The sequence below is a fragment of the Polypterus senegalus genome, unplaced genomic scaffold, assembly GCF_016835505.1.
Source record: "Polypterus senegalus isolate Bchr_013 unplaced genomic scaffold, ASM1683550v1 scaffold_19, whole genome shotgun sequence".
Lineage (NCBI taxonomy): Eukaryota > Metazoa > Chordata > Cladistia > Polypteriformes > Polypteridae > Polypterus > Polypterus senegalus.
Window position 1 is genome coordinate 38,925 of NW_024377211.1, and position 17,165 is coordinate 56,089.

The window sequence follows — 17,165 nt, forward strand, 5'->3', positions numbered from 1 at the left end:
TCTTGCTGAATGAAGCTAGAACAGCCACTGATGTTTCTTTATTAGTGACAGTTTTCATGCGTCCACATTTTGGCAAATCCAACACTGAACCAGTTTCACGAAACTTAGCAAGCAGTTTGCTAATTGTAGCATGGGAGATGGGTGGTCTCGTAGGGTGTCTTGCATTGAAATCTGCTGCAATGACCCAGTCACTGCGTTCACCAGACATCAACACAATTTCTATCCGCTCCTCAAGTGTTAACCTCTGCGACATGTCAATGGCTGTAAACAAAGAGAAACTTGTAAATAACTCATGAAAGAATAAAGTTCTGTTAAAACCAAGCACACCATTGTTTTTCTTGTTAAATTCCCAATAAGTTTGATATGTCACATGACCCTCTTCCTATTGAAAAAACAAAAGTTGGATCCAAAATGGCCACCATGGTCACCAACCATCTTGAAAAGTTTTCCCCCTCACATATATTAATGTGCCACAAACAGGAAGTTAATATCACCAACCATTCCCATTTTATTAAGGTGTATCCATATAAATGGCCCACCCTGTATATTTGTCTCAAAGCTGAAATCATTAAAATCAACAATTTACAGCTTAAATATCACATTAATATGCCACCAATTTATACAAAGAGTGAAACGGAGCATAATGACTTCCCAATACCCTGTACCTTTGTTTTAAAAGTTGCCAGTCTCTCTGAAGCTTAGTGGCTCAGCTAGCTATTGATCTCTGCGTGTTTACCTCATTTTATTTTCAAAATCAACTTCTTAACAGTTAGCTGACAAGCCCCAGGAGAGCTGCTGAGATTAAAGCTGGAAACAGGCAAGCTCTGCACAAGGCTCTGAGCCTCAATATAACAACATTAACTAACCTCAATAATTCAAATCAGGATTATGGGGTGCCAAGCCTATTGTAGAAACATCAGGCCGAAGGCAGTAATCTTGTATGAGGTGCCAGTCCACTGTAGATGTCCGTTTAGAACAGCGTTGTCAAACTCCAGGCCTAGAGGGACGCAGTGGCTGCAGGTTTTTATTCTAACCCTTTTCCTATTAGTGACCAGGTTTCAGTGCTAATGAACTTCTTTTTCCCTTCATTTTAATAGCCCTGGTTTTTAAGGATTCAGTCCTCTGAATTGATTCTTTTCTTCATTAAGTGAGAGCCAAACAGTAATGATGTGAAACGAGCCAACAGATGACCAGCTAAATTGGGGCTTCAGACTCCAGCAAATTTCACTCCAACCATTTTCTTAATGAATAAACCCGTTATTTAATTCCACAGCTGGTTGCTACTCTCATTTCGCCACAACAGATATTTCCAAAACTGTTGATTTACTATTTTTTTCCAAGAACATCGTCAAAAGGTTGACCTGAGAGATCAACCTTACTGAGACCTTAACCTTTCTTTATTTTCAGATACTGTGTGATGGGCACAGGTGAGCTGGACATGTGGCAGCTTGTTTTGTGCCTCACTTTTGTTTGGCTGCTAATTAAGGAAAAAGAAACTAATGGGCTTGAGTCAAGTTAATTAAAATTAAGGCAAAAGTAGTTAATTTAGAAGCAAAAAACGGTTTATTTTCTGTGTTATAATTTTGCGAGACCTTATTCTAAGTAGTAAACAACATTAAAATGGACAAAAGAAACTGACTGACAAAGTTAGTGCTGCAAAGTACCTACCATCAATTTCAGACTTATCTATGAAAACTCAGCAACGAAAAATCATTACTTGATGTCAAATCAAATGCAATGTGTTCCATATTTTTTTCAGTTCAATTCAAATTACTATTAAAAGTAGGTTAACATTTTAGTGAACTACTTTAAGCCCAATTAACAGTGTGCATATCATTTTGTCTATTGCAAGTCGCTGTTTATTTTACTTTTATAATACAAAGCACCACACATGATTGGGCTGTATTTTTTAAAATAAATGAATATGTAAAGAATTGTTTTTCTTTTGTTTAGTGGTGCAACACATCAGCAGAGGCAAGTTAAGCATTTTCAGAATTTTTGACACGCCAAGCCCAAAAGGTTTGCCATCACTGTTTTAGAAAGGAAAAATAAAGTACTGATACTCAAGGAATTAGTTTATTATGAGGTCATTCCTTGTGTAGTACCAGCTTTAAGAGTGACTGCTTTTTTGGAAGCCATGATTTCATAAGTTTGAGAATATTCTAAATTTTAGTACACTACATAAGTTCAAAATTAATCTTACGAATAAAAGGCAAGTCATCGTTGAAATGATTTTGATGAACTTGAGAAACTGGTCTCCTCGGTCCCCAGACGTCTGTTGAGTGTTGTGAGAAGAAGGGGAGATGCCACACAGTGGTGAAAATGGCCTTGTCCCAACTTTTTTGGGATTTGTTGACACCATGAAATTCTGAATCAACATATTTTTCCCTTAAAATGATACATTTTCTCAGTTTAAACTTTTGTTTCGTGATTTCTATTGTAATTTTCTATTTTCTATAAATTTCTATTCTATGAGTTCTATTCTGAATAAAATATTAGAAGTTGGCACCTCCACATCATTGCATTCAGTTTTTATTCACGATTTGTATAGTGTCCCAACTTTTTTGGAATCCGGTTTGTATATAATGCAATTAATATATAACATAATTCAGTGTAGAATATGTATTGCCGTTTTCTTCACATGCATATTTAAAAATTAGATTGGCTTAAATGTTAATTCTACATTGGTTTAGAACAATATTGCACATGTGCAATAGTACATTTTAAAAAACAATCATTATTATTATTAACGGTTTACTAAACTCTAATGTGGTGTAAACATAATTGTATACTTCATTTCATGAATGTAAACTAAAAAACTATTTTCAATTAACACAGATCTCCATGATTTTAATTTTGTCGACATGTTAAATTGTTCCCACAGACCCAAACACAACATAAATGTTAATATTTAATATTTCACCGAAACAATCCGTATTGTTTAGTTTGATGTATGACATGACGTGATTGCAGAAACCCTCTGAACTTTACAATGATGCGTATTACTTGGTTTCTAAACGGGTCTTTGACCCGACGTTACTTTCTGGGCTTTACCAAGACCTGCCGAATCCTTCCAAAAATAACTTTACAAAGTCAGTCCTGAAACGAGAGTGACGCCACTTCTGGGTCTGTAACTACGGGTCTACAACTGCGGTGACGTATGGTACTGTGGCTCTGCAAGTGGATGATATTGGATCACTTTGCCTCAAGGATAGGCTTCTGTCACTAGCAAAAATGTACTAAATAAAACAGGTTCAAAGACGTGGTTGATGGGAAACCAGTGATGAAGGATATTTTCTAATTAAAGATATACAGTTGATTCAAGCACCAATACATAGAGAAGTTCTGTTTCAAAATGCAGCAGCTGGGCACCTTCAGTTAATAAAATGCTTATTCAGATGGGCTACAATTGAATGTCTGAATGAGTCACTGTTATATCTTGACAATTGTTACTATGCTGTATTTTAAAATATTTTACAACGTTTGAGTGTGCCATTTCTCTTATGGATCCCGAAATTAGAGCAGAAATATGTCAAGAATGCCATACTGTGGTTCTAACACCTATGTAAGTATAACTACCACCTGCTTATGGTTAAAAGCAGAAAAAAAGAAAAATTCTACTCAGAAAATTCAAATAAAAATACAGTGGTGTGAAAAACTATTTGCCCCCTTTCTGATTTCTTATTCTTTTGCATGTTTGTCACACAAAATGTTTCTGATCATCAAACACATTTAACCATTAGTCAAATATAACACAAGTAAACACAAAATGCAGTTTTTAAATGATGGTTTTAATTATTTAGGAAGAAAAAAAATCCAAACCTACATGGCCCTGTGTGAAAAAGTAATTGCCCCTGAACCTAATAACTGGTTGGGCCACCCTTAGCAGCAATAACTGCAATCAAGCGTTTGCGATAACTTGCAATGAGTCTTGTACAGCGCTCTGGAGGAATTTTGACCCACTCATCTTTGCAGAATTGTTGTAATTGAGCTTTATTTGAGGGTTTTCTAGCATGAACCACCTTTTTAAGGTCATGCCATAGCATCTCAATTGGATTCAGGTCAGGACTTTGACTAAGCCACTCCAAAGTCTTCATTTTGTTTTTCTTCAGCCATTCAGAGGTGGATTTGCTGGTGTGTTTTGGATCATTGTCCTGTTGCAGCACCCAAGATCGCTTCAGCTTGAGTTGACAAACAGATGGCCAGACATTCTCCTTCAGGATTTTTTGCTAGACAGTAGAATTCATGGTTCCATCTATCACAGCAAACCTTCCAGGTCCTGAAGCAGCAAAACAACCCCAGACCATCACACTACCACCACCATATTTTACTGTTGGTATGATGTTCTTTTTCTGAAATGCTGTGTTCCTTTTACGCCAGATGTAACGGGACATTTGCCTTCCAAAAAGTTCAACTTTTGTCTCATCAGTCCACAAGGTATTTTCCCAAAAGTCTTGGCAATCATTGAGATGTTTCTTAGCAAAATTGAGACAAGCCCTAATGTTCTTTTGCTTAACAGTGGTTTGCGTCTTGGAAATCTGCCATGCAGGCCGTTTTTGCCCAGTCTCTTTCTTATGGTGGAGTTGTGAACACTGACCTTAATTGAGGCAAGTGAGGCCTGCAGTTCTTTAGACGTTGTCCTGGGGTCTTTTGTGACCTCTCAGATGAGTCGTCTCTGCGCTGTTGGGGTAATTTTGGTCGGCCGGCCACTCCTGGGAAGGTTCACCACTGTTCCATGTTTTTGCCATTTGTGGATAATGGCTCTCACTGTGGTTTGCTGGAGTCCCAAAGCTTTAGAAATGGCTTTATAACCTTTACCAGACTGATAGATCTCAATTACTTCTGTTCTCATTTGTTCCTGAATTTCTTTGGATCTTGGCATGATGTCTAGCTTTTGAGGTGCTTTTGGTCTACTTCTCTGTGTCAGGCAGCTCCTATTTAAGTGATTTCTTGATTGAAACAGGTGTGGCAGTAATCAGGCCTGGGGTGGCTACGGAAATTGAACTCAGGTGTGATACACCACAGTTAGGTTATTTTTTAACAAGGGGGCAATTACTTTTTCACACAGGGCCATGTAGGTTTGGATTTTTTTTCTCACTAAATAATAAAAACCATCATTTAAAAACTGCATTTTGTGTTTACTTGTGTTATATTTGACTAATGGTTAAATGTGTTTGATGATCAGAAACATTTTGTGTGACAAACATGCAAAAGAATAAGAAATCAGGAAGGGGCAAATAGTTTTTCACACCACTTTTTGCTGTGTATTTAAAACTATATAAACAAAATAATCAGAGTTAAAGGTAAACTCAAAAGTCAGTAACTAAAACAGAATCAACATGACCTATATAATTTAGTCATAAAGTTGCAAAAATGATTATCCATTGAAAACAAAATACATATATATTGAACTGAAGAGACCCAATAACATTTATACATTGTATTATACAGTGGAAAAAAAAAAAAAGGTAACAAAAAGAAAAAATAGAAATATATACATAAAAATAATGAAAAGTAAAGCTCCAGCTGAAGAGATGCTTCTGTCCAAGTTGTATGACACATAGCACATTTAGCTTACAATATTAATTTTCATACACACAGTAGATCAACTTAAAGGCACATTTGTTTTATTTTTAATTGTGATTTGCTGGCTCCTTTTCCACCACATGTAGTGGATAAGCTTTTAGCTGGCTGAATAGTAAAAACAACTGTGTAATAATAATAATACATTTCATTTATATAGCGCCTTTCCCATGCTTAAGGCACTTCACAGAGTTTAAGAAAGAACAGCAGGGTATACAGTAAATTAGATTGTACTGAACCAGATAAATAAAATAAAGAAGAGTAAGAAAGTAAATTCAGAGTAAAAAAGCCTATTAGACAACATAATTGATGGTCTAGCACACACACACACACAGAGGTTACATGAGCATCTTGACAGAGAGGTAAACTGATAGAAGGGTAATAGTCAAGTAGAGCTAAAAGCCTTCCTGAACAGATGAGTTTTGAGTTGTTTTTTAAAAGAATTCATGGAGTCAGCTGACCTGATTAATTTTGGTAGGTCATTCCAGAGTCTGGGTGCTATACAGCTGAAGGCCCTGCTGTCACCCATGGAGTGTAGATTAGTGTGGGGTACAACAAGATTGCCAGAATCAGAGGACCTTAGTGGGCGGAAGGCACATAGTGATGGAGAAGGTCACTGACGTAGTTTGGCGCGAGGTTATTTAAGGCTTTGTAGGTTATTAGTAGGATTTTATATTCGATTCTGTAAGACACAGGGAGCCAGTGAAGACGGAGCAGAATGGGTGTAATGTGCTCGCTGCTGCTGGTCCGTGTAAGGACTCTTGCAGCCGAGTTTTGAATAAGCTGGAGCTGCGATATAAGATTAGAAGGGGCACATGCCAGTACGGAATTACAATAATCGATGCAGGATGTGATAAAAGCATGGACAAGTTTCTCAGCATTAGAAAAGGAGAGGAAGGAGCGAACACGGATATGTTATGGGGGTGAAAGTAAGAAAGTTTCTTAATGTGATTTATGTGGGGAATAAGAGAGGGAGGAATCAAAATGACACCAAGATTCTTTGCAGTAGAGGCAGGTCTGATGAGATCACTGCCAAGATGGACTGGGAAGGAGCTCATTTTATTAAGTTGCATTTTAGTCCCAATTTGCAGGAGTTCAGTTTTGTTGCAATTTAAATTTAAAGAGTTCTGCTCCATCCAGGTTTTAATTTCACTGAGGCAGGTTGTGAGCTGAGAAAGCTCTGATGAAGTTCCACTTTTAACATTGAAGTAGAGTTGAGTATCATCTGCATAAAAATGATAGCCCAGTCCATAGCTATGAATAATATGGCCAAGGGAAGCATATAAATACAGAAGAGGGCAGAGGACAGAGCCCTGAGGAACTCCTTGTGTGACTGGCGCGAGCTGGATCTGCTGTTGCCAAGACTAACAAACTCTTGCCTATCAGTCAGATAGGACTTGAACCACTGGAGGGCAGTGCCAGAGATACCCAGCATGTTCTCCATTCTGGACAGTAGAATGTCATGTCTGACAGTGTCAAATGCTGCACTGAGGTCTAACAGAATTAATATGCTGGTTTGTCCAGAGTCTGCTGCCATAAGCAAATCATTGGTTACCCGTAGCAGAGCAGTTTCACAGCTGTGCTGCCCTGAAACCAGACTGAAAGGGTTCCATCAAATTATTAGAAGTTAAGTAGTTGGTGAGTTGGGAAGCTACAACACGCTCAAGAACTTTTGACAGAAAAGGTAAGTGGGAAATAGGCGAAATTGTTAAGATTGTCAGCATCAAGACCAGACTTTTTTAACATTGGGGTTACAGAAGCGATTTTAAAAGTGAGCGGCACAGAGCCAGTGTCAAGGGATGAGTTTATTATTGTTGTAACAGTCGGGATTATGGCATGAAGGCAGGATTTAAGTAGTGTGCTGGGGATGGGGTCCAGTACACAAGTAGTCGGCCTCATCTTACAAAGCAGGTCATTAACAAATGCAGATGTGACTGGTGAGAACTTAGAGAAGGAGCTGGATGGAGTGGGAAAACAGGGAAAGATATAAACAGATGACGTATTTATGTTAGTTGAATTATTTAGATCTTTAATTTTGTTATGGAAAAAGTGGAGGAATTCCTCACAGACTTCAGTAGAAGAGGTAGTTGGGCCAGATGTGGGTTGGAGTAGTTTATTAACTACAGAGAACAAAACCCTTGGGTTATTGTGGCCACTTTCTATTATTCTGCCATAATGGGTGTTCTTAGCAGCAGTTAGTGCTTCTCTGTAAGCTGCTTTGGTGGTCAGAGAAAGTCTGGATGTGCACGGTGAGGCCAGTCTTACGTGACATTCTCTCAAGGCGTTGGCCAGCTGCTTTCATAGATAGCAATTCTGAATTATACCAAGGAGCTGAACGCTTAAAGGAAACCTCCTTATGTTTTAAAGGAGTTGTTTTATCTAATGCTGAATGAAGGGCTGTGTTATAGTGGTCAACAAGACTATCTAGTGTTGATGGAATAGGTGAAGACAGTAAAAGATCAGAAATGGATCCAGAAAGGATAGAGGGACAGATATTTTTTAAGGGTTATGTAGGAAATTTGTTGCTTACAGGTAAGAGGAGGAAGATGAGACAGTGAAAAGCACTGCTTTGTGGTCAGAGAGTCCCAAATCAGTGCTGTAAATGTTGGCAAAAGATAGTCCAGATGTGCAGATCAGATATGTGACCACGAGAGTGGGTGGGAAAATCAATATGTTGTGTCAAGTCAAAACAGTCCAGCAAGGATAGGAATTAATTTCTCAGTTTAGATGTAGTAGTGTCAATATGGATGTTGAAATCACCAAGAAGAATGACTCTCTGGGACAAGGAACTTAAGTGGGTTAATAGATCAGTCAGATCAGATTAGAAGGATGCATTGTATTTTGGAGGACAATAAGTAAGACAGGACCTGATTCCATTCTTAGTTTAAGAGCCAAACACTCGACAGACAATGGACAATCAATTGGGATTCTTTTAATGTTTAAATTCATTCTGACAATTACTGCAAGTCCTCCACCTTGTCTTGAGCTACGAGGCACTGTGAAGAAAGTGTAACCAGGGGGTGTCGCCTCCGTGACAGATGTAAATTCTTTCGGTTCTTGCCAAGTCTCCGTTAAACACAGCATATCAAGTTTGGTGTCATTGATGAATTCTGACTTGACCAATGCTTTGCCATTAAGAGATCTTGAATTAAACAATGCAATATTAGTTGATGAGACTTCTCTTTGCACAGGGCCGTGTGTTTTTAGTTTTATATTGGTGTAAAGAGCTACACTTTAATTAAAAAAGAAATATGGCATGTGCCTTTAACCATTCGTTTAGCAGGCCTGACTTGCATTAATATTTGCAGTAAAGTTAATGCTTATATATTTTTCTATATTTATTTATGCTAATACATGAATATACTAATTTTATTTTCCATACACTTTTGTTAACCATAAACTCCTTAGTGAAGGCCAGGCTGCGAATTTAATAGATTCTTGCAGTAGATGTCGGACAGATCTGTAAAATTATGTTAATCTGTTTCAATGCAAATGAAAATGAATTCCATCTCTAAAAGAGTTTGATGGAAATGCAAGTTAATCTCTCTTAGAGAATATTGGTATGTCAAACCATGAACCAAGGGTTTTAGATATAGTTTTATGATCCATATTCTCAGATTTGCTTAGTCCAGTTCAGGGTCATGGGGGAGCAGAACCTATCATAACCGCACGTAGAAAGGTGGTAAATCTACCAAGGATCATTCACATTTACGTTCCCAGGGGCCAATATCGAATTACCAGTACATCATTTGTAAGGTGAAACAATAGAGAAATGGAATTTGCAGACTTCACATACAGTATAATTGTGTTGGGTTCAAACTCAGAGTATTGGATCAGTGAAGTGGTAGTGATACCCTCTGTGCCACCTTAGGGTTATACTAGATGTACAAGAATGACATTCATCTTCTTTAATACATACCATTGAAGCTGCTCATAGATCTTATTTTACAGTTCATCTGAAAGTGTTGATCCAGTGATACCAGATTTTTTTAATGAAGTATGATTTTTTATTTTCTTCTTAATTTGAACTGTGACTTAAACAGAGTGGGATTGTTTTATTTGGTTAGAGTTAACTTATTTAAAGTGGAATATTATTAGGGTTTAGGTTTTTTTTTTTTGTCCTAATTTTTTTTCCTTTTCTTTAAACAGATTTCCAAGGGGACAGAAGCTGTTCTGTGTTCTTAATTAATCAGGTCTCACTTCAGGGTAGCTCTGAGCATAATCAACTAGGTGAAGCACAGAGACTTCAAACTGGAACAAAGTCTCATTGTTGCACTGTATGTGGCAAGCAATTCCCACACAAGAATCGCCTTCAGGTACATGTAAGAATCCACACTGGAGAAAAGCCATATTCCTGCACAGAATGTGGCAAAAGGTTTATACAAAAAAGTGGCCTTGAAGCTCATAAGAGAGTTCACACTGGAGAGAAGCCGTATTGCTGTATGGAATGTGGCAAACGATTTCCACGGAAATACTCTTTTCTGGAGCACAAGAAAGTTCACACGGGAGAGAAGCCATATTGCTGCCTGGAATGTGGCAAGCTTTTCTCATGCACAGGGTCACTTGAGAAACACAAAAGAATTCATACTGGAGAGAAGCCATACAACTGCTCAGAATGTGGCAAACAATTCAGACACTCAAGTGCACTTCAGAAACACAAGAGAATTCACACTGGAGAGAAGCCGTATTCTTGTACAGAGTGTGGGAAACGATTTAGAGAAGCAAGTACTCTGCAGCAACATAAGAGAATTCACACTGGAGAGAAACCATATAGCTGTGTAGATTGTGGCAGACAATTCAGACACTCAAGTGGTCTTCAGTTACACCGGAGAATTCACACAGGAGAGAAGCCATATTGCTGTACTCACTGTGGCAAGCAGTTTATACAATCGGGTGCTCTTCAACGGCACGAGAGAACTCATGCTACAGAATTTAACTTAAATAACTAAGAGCCTTGTTTGAGGAGGTACTGGTGCATAGAAACAATATAAAAGATGCTTCAGCATTCTGCTCAAGCAAAAAGTAAGGGGCTTAGATGCAAGTCCCTGTCTCTCAAGCTATTAAAAGCAACTGATGCAGGCAAACCTGGAGTAAAATAGTATAATGACTGCAGAGTCAAAGGAGAAGAAAGGAAGAGAAGTCAGGGAGGACTAACACCTGTGTGGAGTTGTACTGGAAAGGACTTGCCAAAGATATTAAGTTGTATGACTGAAACCTAAAGTTTCCAAATGCCTTTCACATTCAGGCATTTTCAAATGCATCCAAAAGGTACAAATCCATTTTGAATTTTAATAACAGTATAGCCTAATTGCACTTCAGCATTCTCATGTGTGTATTTGACAAGGTACCTTCAATTTGGTTGTTTTGACTGAAAAATTCAAAAACTCTTCTTACATCCACTATAAAAAGGAGATTTGCAACAGGATCAAAAACCAGGAAGGATGGTTTGTGATCATAACTGTTCAGCAGGTCATTAAATCTGCAAGCTTGCTTCTCTGCACCTTTAGTTACAAATCCATCTCTTGGAAACCAAGTATACTTGTACATAATTACTTTGTAAATGACCGAAACACGTAGCATTCCAAAATATGCAGTTGGTAGAAAGAAACCGTTTAAGTTCCATACATTTGATACCTGGATTTTACAGATGTTCCAAAAAAGCAAAACTTTGAGCAATGAAAGCTCCTCAAGTATCAAACATTGATTCTTGATGGAGGATACATAGTCAGGCAAGTGGGCCAAGGCGGCACATGTAAATACCACAGGATAAATGTCATTGTGGTAAGCATTAAAGTACATAAGTAAAATAAGTGATTCATCTGGAAGGACAAAATTAAAGCTATTGAACAGTTGACAGTGCTCAGTATGTAATACAACCTTGTACTAAATGCTGGCCATTTTTTTTTAATACATATACTTTAATTACTATTTACCAATTACTCATCAGCATATCCAGAAATCTACTTCAGATGCTGGCATGAATCTGTCCAAATGAATCAGGCCATGTACAGAACTATCATACAGAAATTAGGCTGGCCTGTGGCACTGACTTGTGAGTAAACACAGGAACAAAAACATACATTAAGAAAATAGACTAATAAAAATAGCAGATACAGTAAGTATAAATAAGGCTTTATGGATATTACCCAAGTGGGGGCCAACACCTAACACAGGTAAACTGAGAACAGGAGATGTGTCTGAATATCAGTGCAGATGGTGGCTCATGGCCTCCTTTAAAATAAGCACTGTCCAAATAAGTAAATACAGACTGTGGCAAATGGCTAGAATTGAAGTTGTGCTGTACCTGTAGATGTTAGTCTGCAAATAACTTTACCACTCTGAATGTCTATGGTGACCGGCCATAAATTCAATTAGAAATGAAGCTGTCGTTGAAACATTTGAGGAAAACCTTTTTTCTTTTCAGTGCATAGTCATTCATTTTAACTTATTGATAAGGAGCTTGTGATTGGAATACAGATCATGTGTAATGTCAGATTTTTAAAGTCCGCATTTAATTTGTGAAAACAAAATCTGCAGTAGAGTTAGCCATGACTCACAATCAGATGATCATTTGTCCTTATCAGTCATAATAGACAAAGGCAAGTAGAGGAAGAAAGAAATGAGTGGTTTTTAATGTGATGCTCAATGTTCCACTTTGTAATGAATTAATGTCAATGTTTAATATGGCAAGCAAAGGCCGCAGGCAAGTGATCTGTGTTCTTATCAACTGTTACACACATCTGGGATCTACCAGAGGAAATGTGTGAATGTTTATTTGGGCCCTAACTGTTTGACGATTGACAATTTCTTTTGAGGATAAATAATCTGGGAGCCTCAACTAATCACAGGATTCTGTCAATCAGCATGGGTGTAATTAATGAGTAGAGATCACGTCATCATGTCAAAACAAAATGTGCATAATTAAGGAACAGAGATCCTGAGGAATAAAGAGATGAGTGTTATTGAGGTTGACTTCAACACTAGTTTTATATAATCCTTGTGTTGCTACTATCCTCAGGTAGAAAATTGCTGAAACTGATGTCAATTTACAAGATTTCTAGTTGTTGGGTGTGTCAGACTTGCTAACTGCATTGCTGACTTCTTCAATGGACCACATCAATTTACGCAACTGAAAGTCGCTGGACATGTAACATTTAGCAACTGCATGCCGACCTCCCACCACAGTTGTTCTCACCCTTTTTCTCTGACTGCCCAATGATGTGCTGCCCGCTAGAGCCACTGCCATATGAAGGGTTAACGGGTATGCAGAGTCCAGCCACAATTTTGTCTCTCTTTTCCCCCAGTCTGTTGTAGTACATAAACATCAAGGTATCAGACAGATGGATCATCTTTTATTTGTGAGGCATAAAACACCAGCATTCCTAATTCATTAAATGCCTTCTACGGCCAAATGAGCATTCGTTGGTTGTCAGCTCTTGTGCAGACACAGCTCACCCCTACAAATAAAGAAAGTCAAACCCATTTCAAAGTTGTGGACTAGTTTGAGCTAGTTGCTGGGTGCATCCCATTGCACAACTAGCTTCACACAAGCTCACCGCTGTCTCTGACTTGCTAAGATTATATAAATACAACAACAACATTTATTTATATAGCACATTTTCATACAAACAGTAGCTCAAAGTGCTTTATATAATAAAGAATAGAAAAATAAAAGACACAATAAGAAAACAAAATAAATCAACATTAATTAACATCGAATAAGAGTAAGGTTCAATGGCCAGGGGGGACAGAAAATGAAGACTACTATTGAAAATCGCTGATAAACGCATGTGATATGGTCAAAAGTTGAATGTTACTATTTTCTTCCTGTGACATGTATATGATTGGAGAGTGTTCTTGGTCCTTTCCAAGGTATTTGTTTGGCAAGGGGAATATTCTCCGTGCTTAGCTGTCACTGGCTATTTCACATCCTTGCATAGAAAAGCTAGCTGTGGACCCTGGGCCTTGGAGTCTGAATCAAACACTTGATCAACAGGGAAGCTTCCCAGCCCCAACTGAAGAAGGTGGCTTGTTACATCCAAAGTAGGGGTGCGTGGGGCTCGCATTACACTAAACAGCAACAGACATACACACCCTCATCTGTTATTACAATAGCCAAAGAGATTAAAGTCTCTTTCCCCAGTGCTTTCCAGATAAATCCATATATCGTCACTAAGATATTACTCATCATCCAAATGAAGAGGACTTTAAGTTCTATTTGACATAAACAGTAACCCCAACTCGTTTTATTTTCTGTCTTATCCTTCCTAAAAAATGTGCATCACTCCATCTTTGTAATTTAGCCAGGTGTTACCGCTGTATCATCATAATTATGCTCCACTGCATACAACTTCAACTCACTTATTTTAAGCAATAAGACATGCTATTTTTAATGTGTTGCTAATTTCACAGTGACACCTGGATCCACCATTGGTCTGCATAAGAAGCTATTTACCCTTTCAGAGAGATCTTCTACCTGCACACCTGGAAGACACCACACTGCATGAGAATCTGGCTCTGGAGCAAACATTCACTTCAATCCCCTAATGATGATCACACTTTTTCTTTGTGGGGATTTGAGTTGAGGTGGCCTAGTCTTCACATACACCATCAAGCTCTGCCAGGACCACAAAACGGTTTGATGCCCCCCTGGACAATGTGCACCTTTTGACCATGTCACATACATCTACCTGTCTGATCTGGAGTCTTCTCCCACACCACCTTAAGGTTGCACACTAGTCCTTAAATCCTCAAACTGGTCCATTGGTCCGACTGTGGCTGCAGATTTTTGTTTCAGCCAGCTTCTGTTTTTAAATTGAAGTCTTCGGCTAATTAAGTGAGCTGTTACTCCTCAGATTGCATTTTGGGAACGATTCACTAATTTTGAACTAATTAGCACTTCTGACACTAAAGTAGTTGCAGCTTTTCATGATTCAGTGTTTGGGTGTCTGCTCTGCTAACTTTTAATCATCATTATTAAAATACAATGAAGGGAGCAAACTGCACAGAGAAAGGGAAAAATACAATGAAATCAACAAAAGAGTTAAGCATTTAAATTTACAGAAAAACTGAAATTTATATGCTTTATGAATAAAAAAATCTTGCTGCTGTACTTTTCAGAATGTAGAATACTGGGATAGAAAATCCCAGCTAATTAAATGACTGGTGTCCGTTGTCACTGATAATGAATCTGGTTAAAAGAAAAACCTGAAGCCCAGGGCAGACTTTAAGAACCCCTTGCTCTAAAAGACACCTAGATCAGCTCTCTGCTACAGTATACGCAATTCCTCCTCCAGTTCAGCAACCCTATGGTCTTTTACACATGTAGCCTTCAAGGAGGACTGGCTCTTCCAATCCACTGCACGTGAATTGCACTGGCCTCATTAAAATGACTTTGGTTTAATAAAACTGTTCAGCCCTTTATTCTGATTAAATTATCTTAAACAGTTCAATTTTAAAGAACATTTTACTCATTCTGACCTCTTAAGCCCCTGCAATACTCTCCCTTAACTACCTGCTGTTTAAAGTTTACTTTCCCCTGTCTGTTATCCTAACTTGCACTCCTCTCATTACTTTCTTACTTTGGAGCACTCTGCTAATATCATTTCAACTCCTCCTTATTAATGAATCCTTACTCTTTCAATCTTATATTTGCTCTACTTTCCTGACGGCAAAGAACTGTTCAAGTCAGTAAACCTTTTACAGAGTACTCCTCCTTACAAAGAAAACACACAGAATATCGGCCTGCTAGTTATTTACTTTGTCCGTTTACACTGCAGCTTTTAACTGATTGGCACTTCCTTGCTGACACCCACTTATGTACCTCTCTTTACAAATTACTGGCCTACTTGCACTGAAAGTGCTTTCTTACATGTGAACAAATGAGCCATTGCTTTATGGTACCATTAATTCTAGCTGTACTGGTACATTTTATGGTGTTGTAATTATTCTTTATATGCTTTAACTTCTTCCCACTAAGGAATCCCTGTTAGTTTTAAATATTCATCATTATGATGCTGGTCCACTTGCAAGGGTGCCTGCACATTTCAGTCTCCCATCAGTGTTTTCTATACTTGATGAAAAGGAAACAGAACATGCTGCCCTGTCTGTGAACAAGGCCTCTGGCAAAAGGGGAGCTGGAGTGTCAACAGGCAGCTTGCAAGATGGTTTGCACCCTCAAATGATAGGTATATACACAGTATATATACAGTGCATCCAGAAAGTATTCACCGCGCATCAGTTTTTCCACATTTTGTTATGTTACAGCGTTATTCCAGAATGGATTAAATTCATTTTTTTCCTCAGAATTCTACACACAACACCCCATAATGACAACTTGAAAAAAGTTTACTTGAGATTTTTGCAAATTTATTAAAAATAAAAAACCTGAGAAAGCACATGTACATAAGTATTCACAGCCTTTGCCATGAAGCTCAAAGTTGCGCTCAGGTGCATCCTGTTTCCCCTGATCATCTTTGAGATGTTTCTGTAGCTTAATTGGAGTCCACCTGTGGTAAATTTAGTTGATTGGACATGATTTGGAAAGGCACACACCTGTCTATATAAGGTCCCACAGTTGACAGTTCATGTCAGAGCACAAACCAAGCATGAAGTCAAAGGAATTGTCTGTAGACAGGATTGTCTCAAGGCACAAATCTGGGGAAGGTTACAGAAAAACGTCTGCTGTTTTGGAGGTCCCAATGAGCACAGTGGCCTCCATCATCCGTAAGTGGAAGAAGTTCAAAACCACCGGGACTCTTCCTAGAGCTGGCTGACCATCTAAACTGAGCGATCGGGGGAGAAGGGTCTTAGTCAGAGAGGTGACCAAGAACCCGATGGTCACTCTCTGTCAGAGCTCCAGAGGTCCTCTGTGGAGAGAGAACCTTCCAGAAGGACAACCATCTCTACAGCAATCCACAAATCAGGCCTGTATGGTAGAGTGGCCAGACGGAAGCCACTCCTTAGTAAAAGGCACATGGCAGATCACCTGGAGTTTGCCTAAAGGCACCTGAAGGACTCTCAGACCATGAGAAACAAAATTCTCTGGTCTAATGAGACAAAGATTGAACTCTTTGGTGTGAATGCCAGGCGTCACGTTTGGAGGAAACCAGGCATCGCTCATCACCAAGCCAATACCATCCCTACAGTGAAGTATGGTGGTGGCAGCATCATGCTGTGGGGATGTTTTTCAGCGGCAGGAACTGGGAGACTAGTCAGGATAAAGGGAAAGATGACTGCAGCAATGTACAGAGACATCCTGAATAAAACCTGCTCCAGAGCGCTTCTTGACCTCAGACTAGGGCAACGGTTCATCTTTCAGCAGGACAACAACCCTAAGCACACAGCCAAGATATCAAAGGAGTGGCTTCAGGACAACTCTGTGAATGTCCTTGAGTGGCCCAGCCAGAGACCAGACTTGAATCCGATTGAACATCTCTGGAGAGATCTTAAATTGGCTGTGCACCGACACTTCCCATCCAACCTGATGGAGCTTGAGAGGTGCTGCAAAGAGGAATGGGCGAAACTGGCCAAGGATAGGTGTGCCAAGCTTGTGGAATCATATTCAAAAGACTTGAGGCTGT

At 38.8% G+C, this 17,165-nt stretch overlaps 1 protein-coding gene across 1 annotated transcript in view; it reads left to right on the plus strand.

Moving 5' to 3' along the window:
• LOC120519259 (zinc finger protein 850-like) overlaps nt 1–17,165 on the plus strand; it is a 101,767-nt gene that overhangs the window by 38,792 nt on the left and 45,810 nt on the right. The window contains exon 5 of the mRNA XM_039742408.1: nt 9,733–10,523. Within this exon, the coding sequence (XP_039598342.1) occupies nt 9,733–10,523 (791 nt within the window). The remainder of the gene's footprint in view (nt 1–9,732; nt 10,524–17,165) is intronic.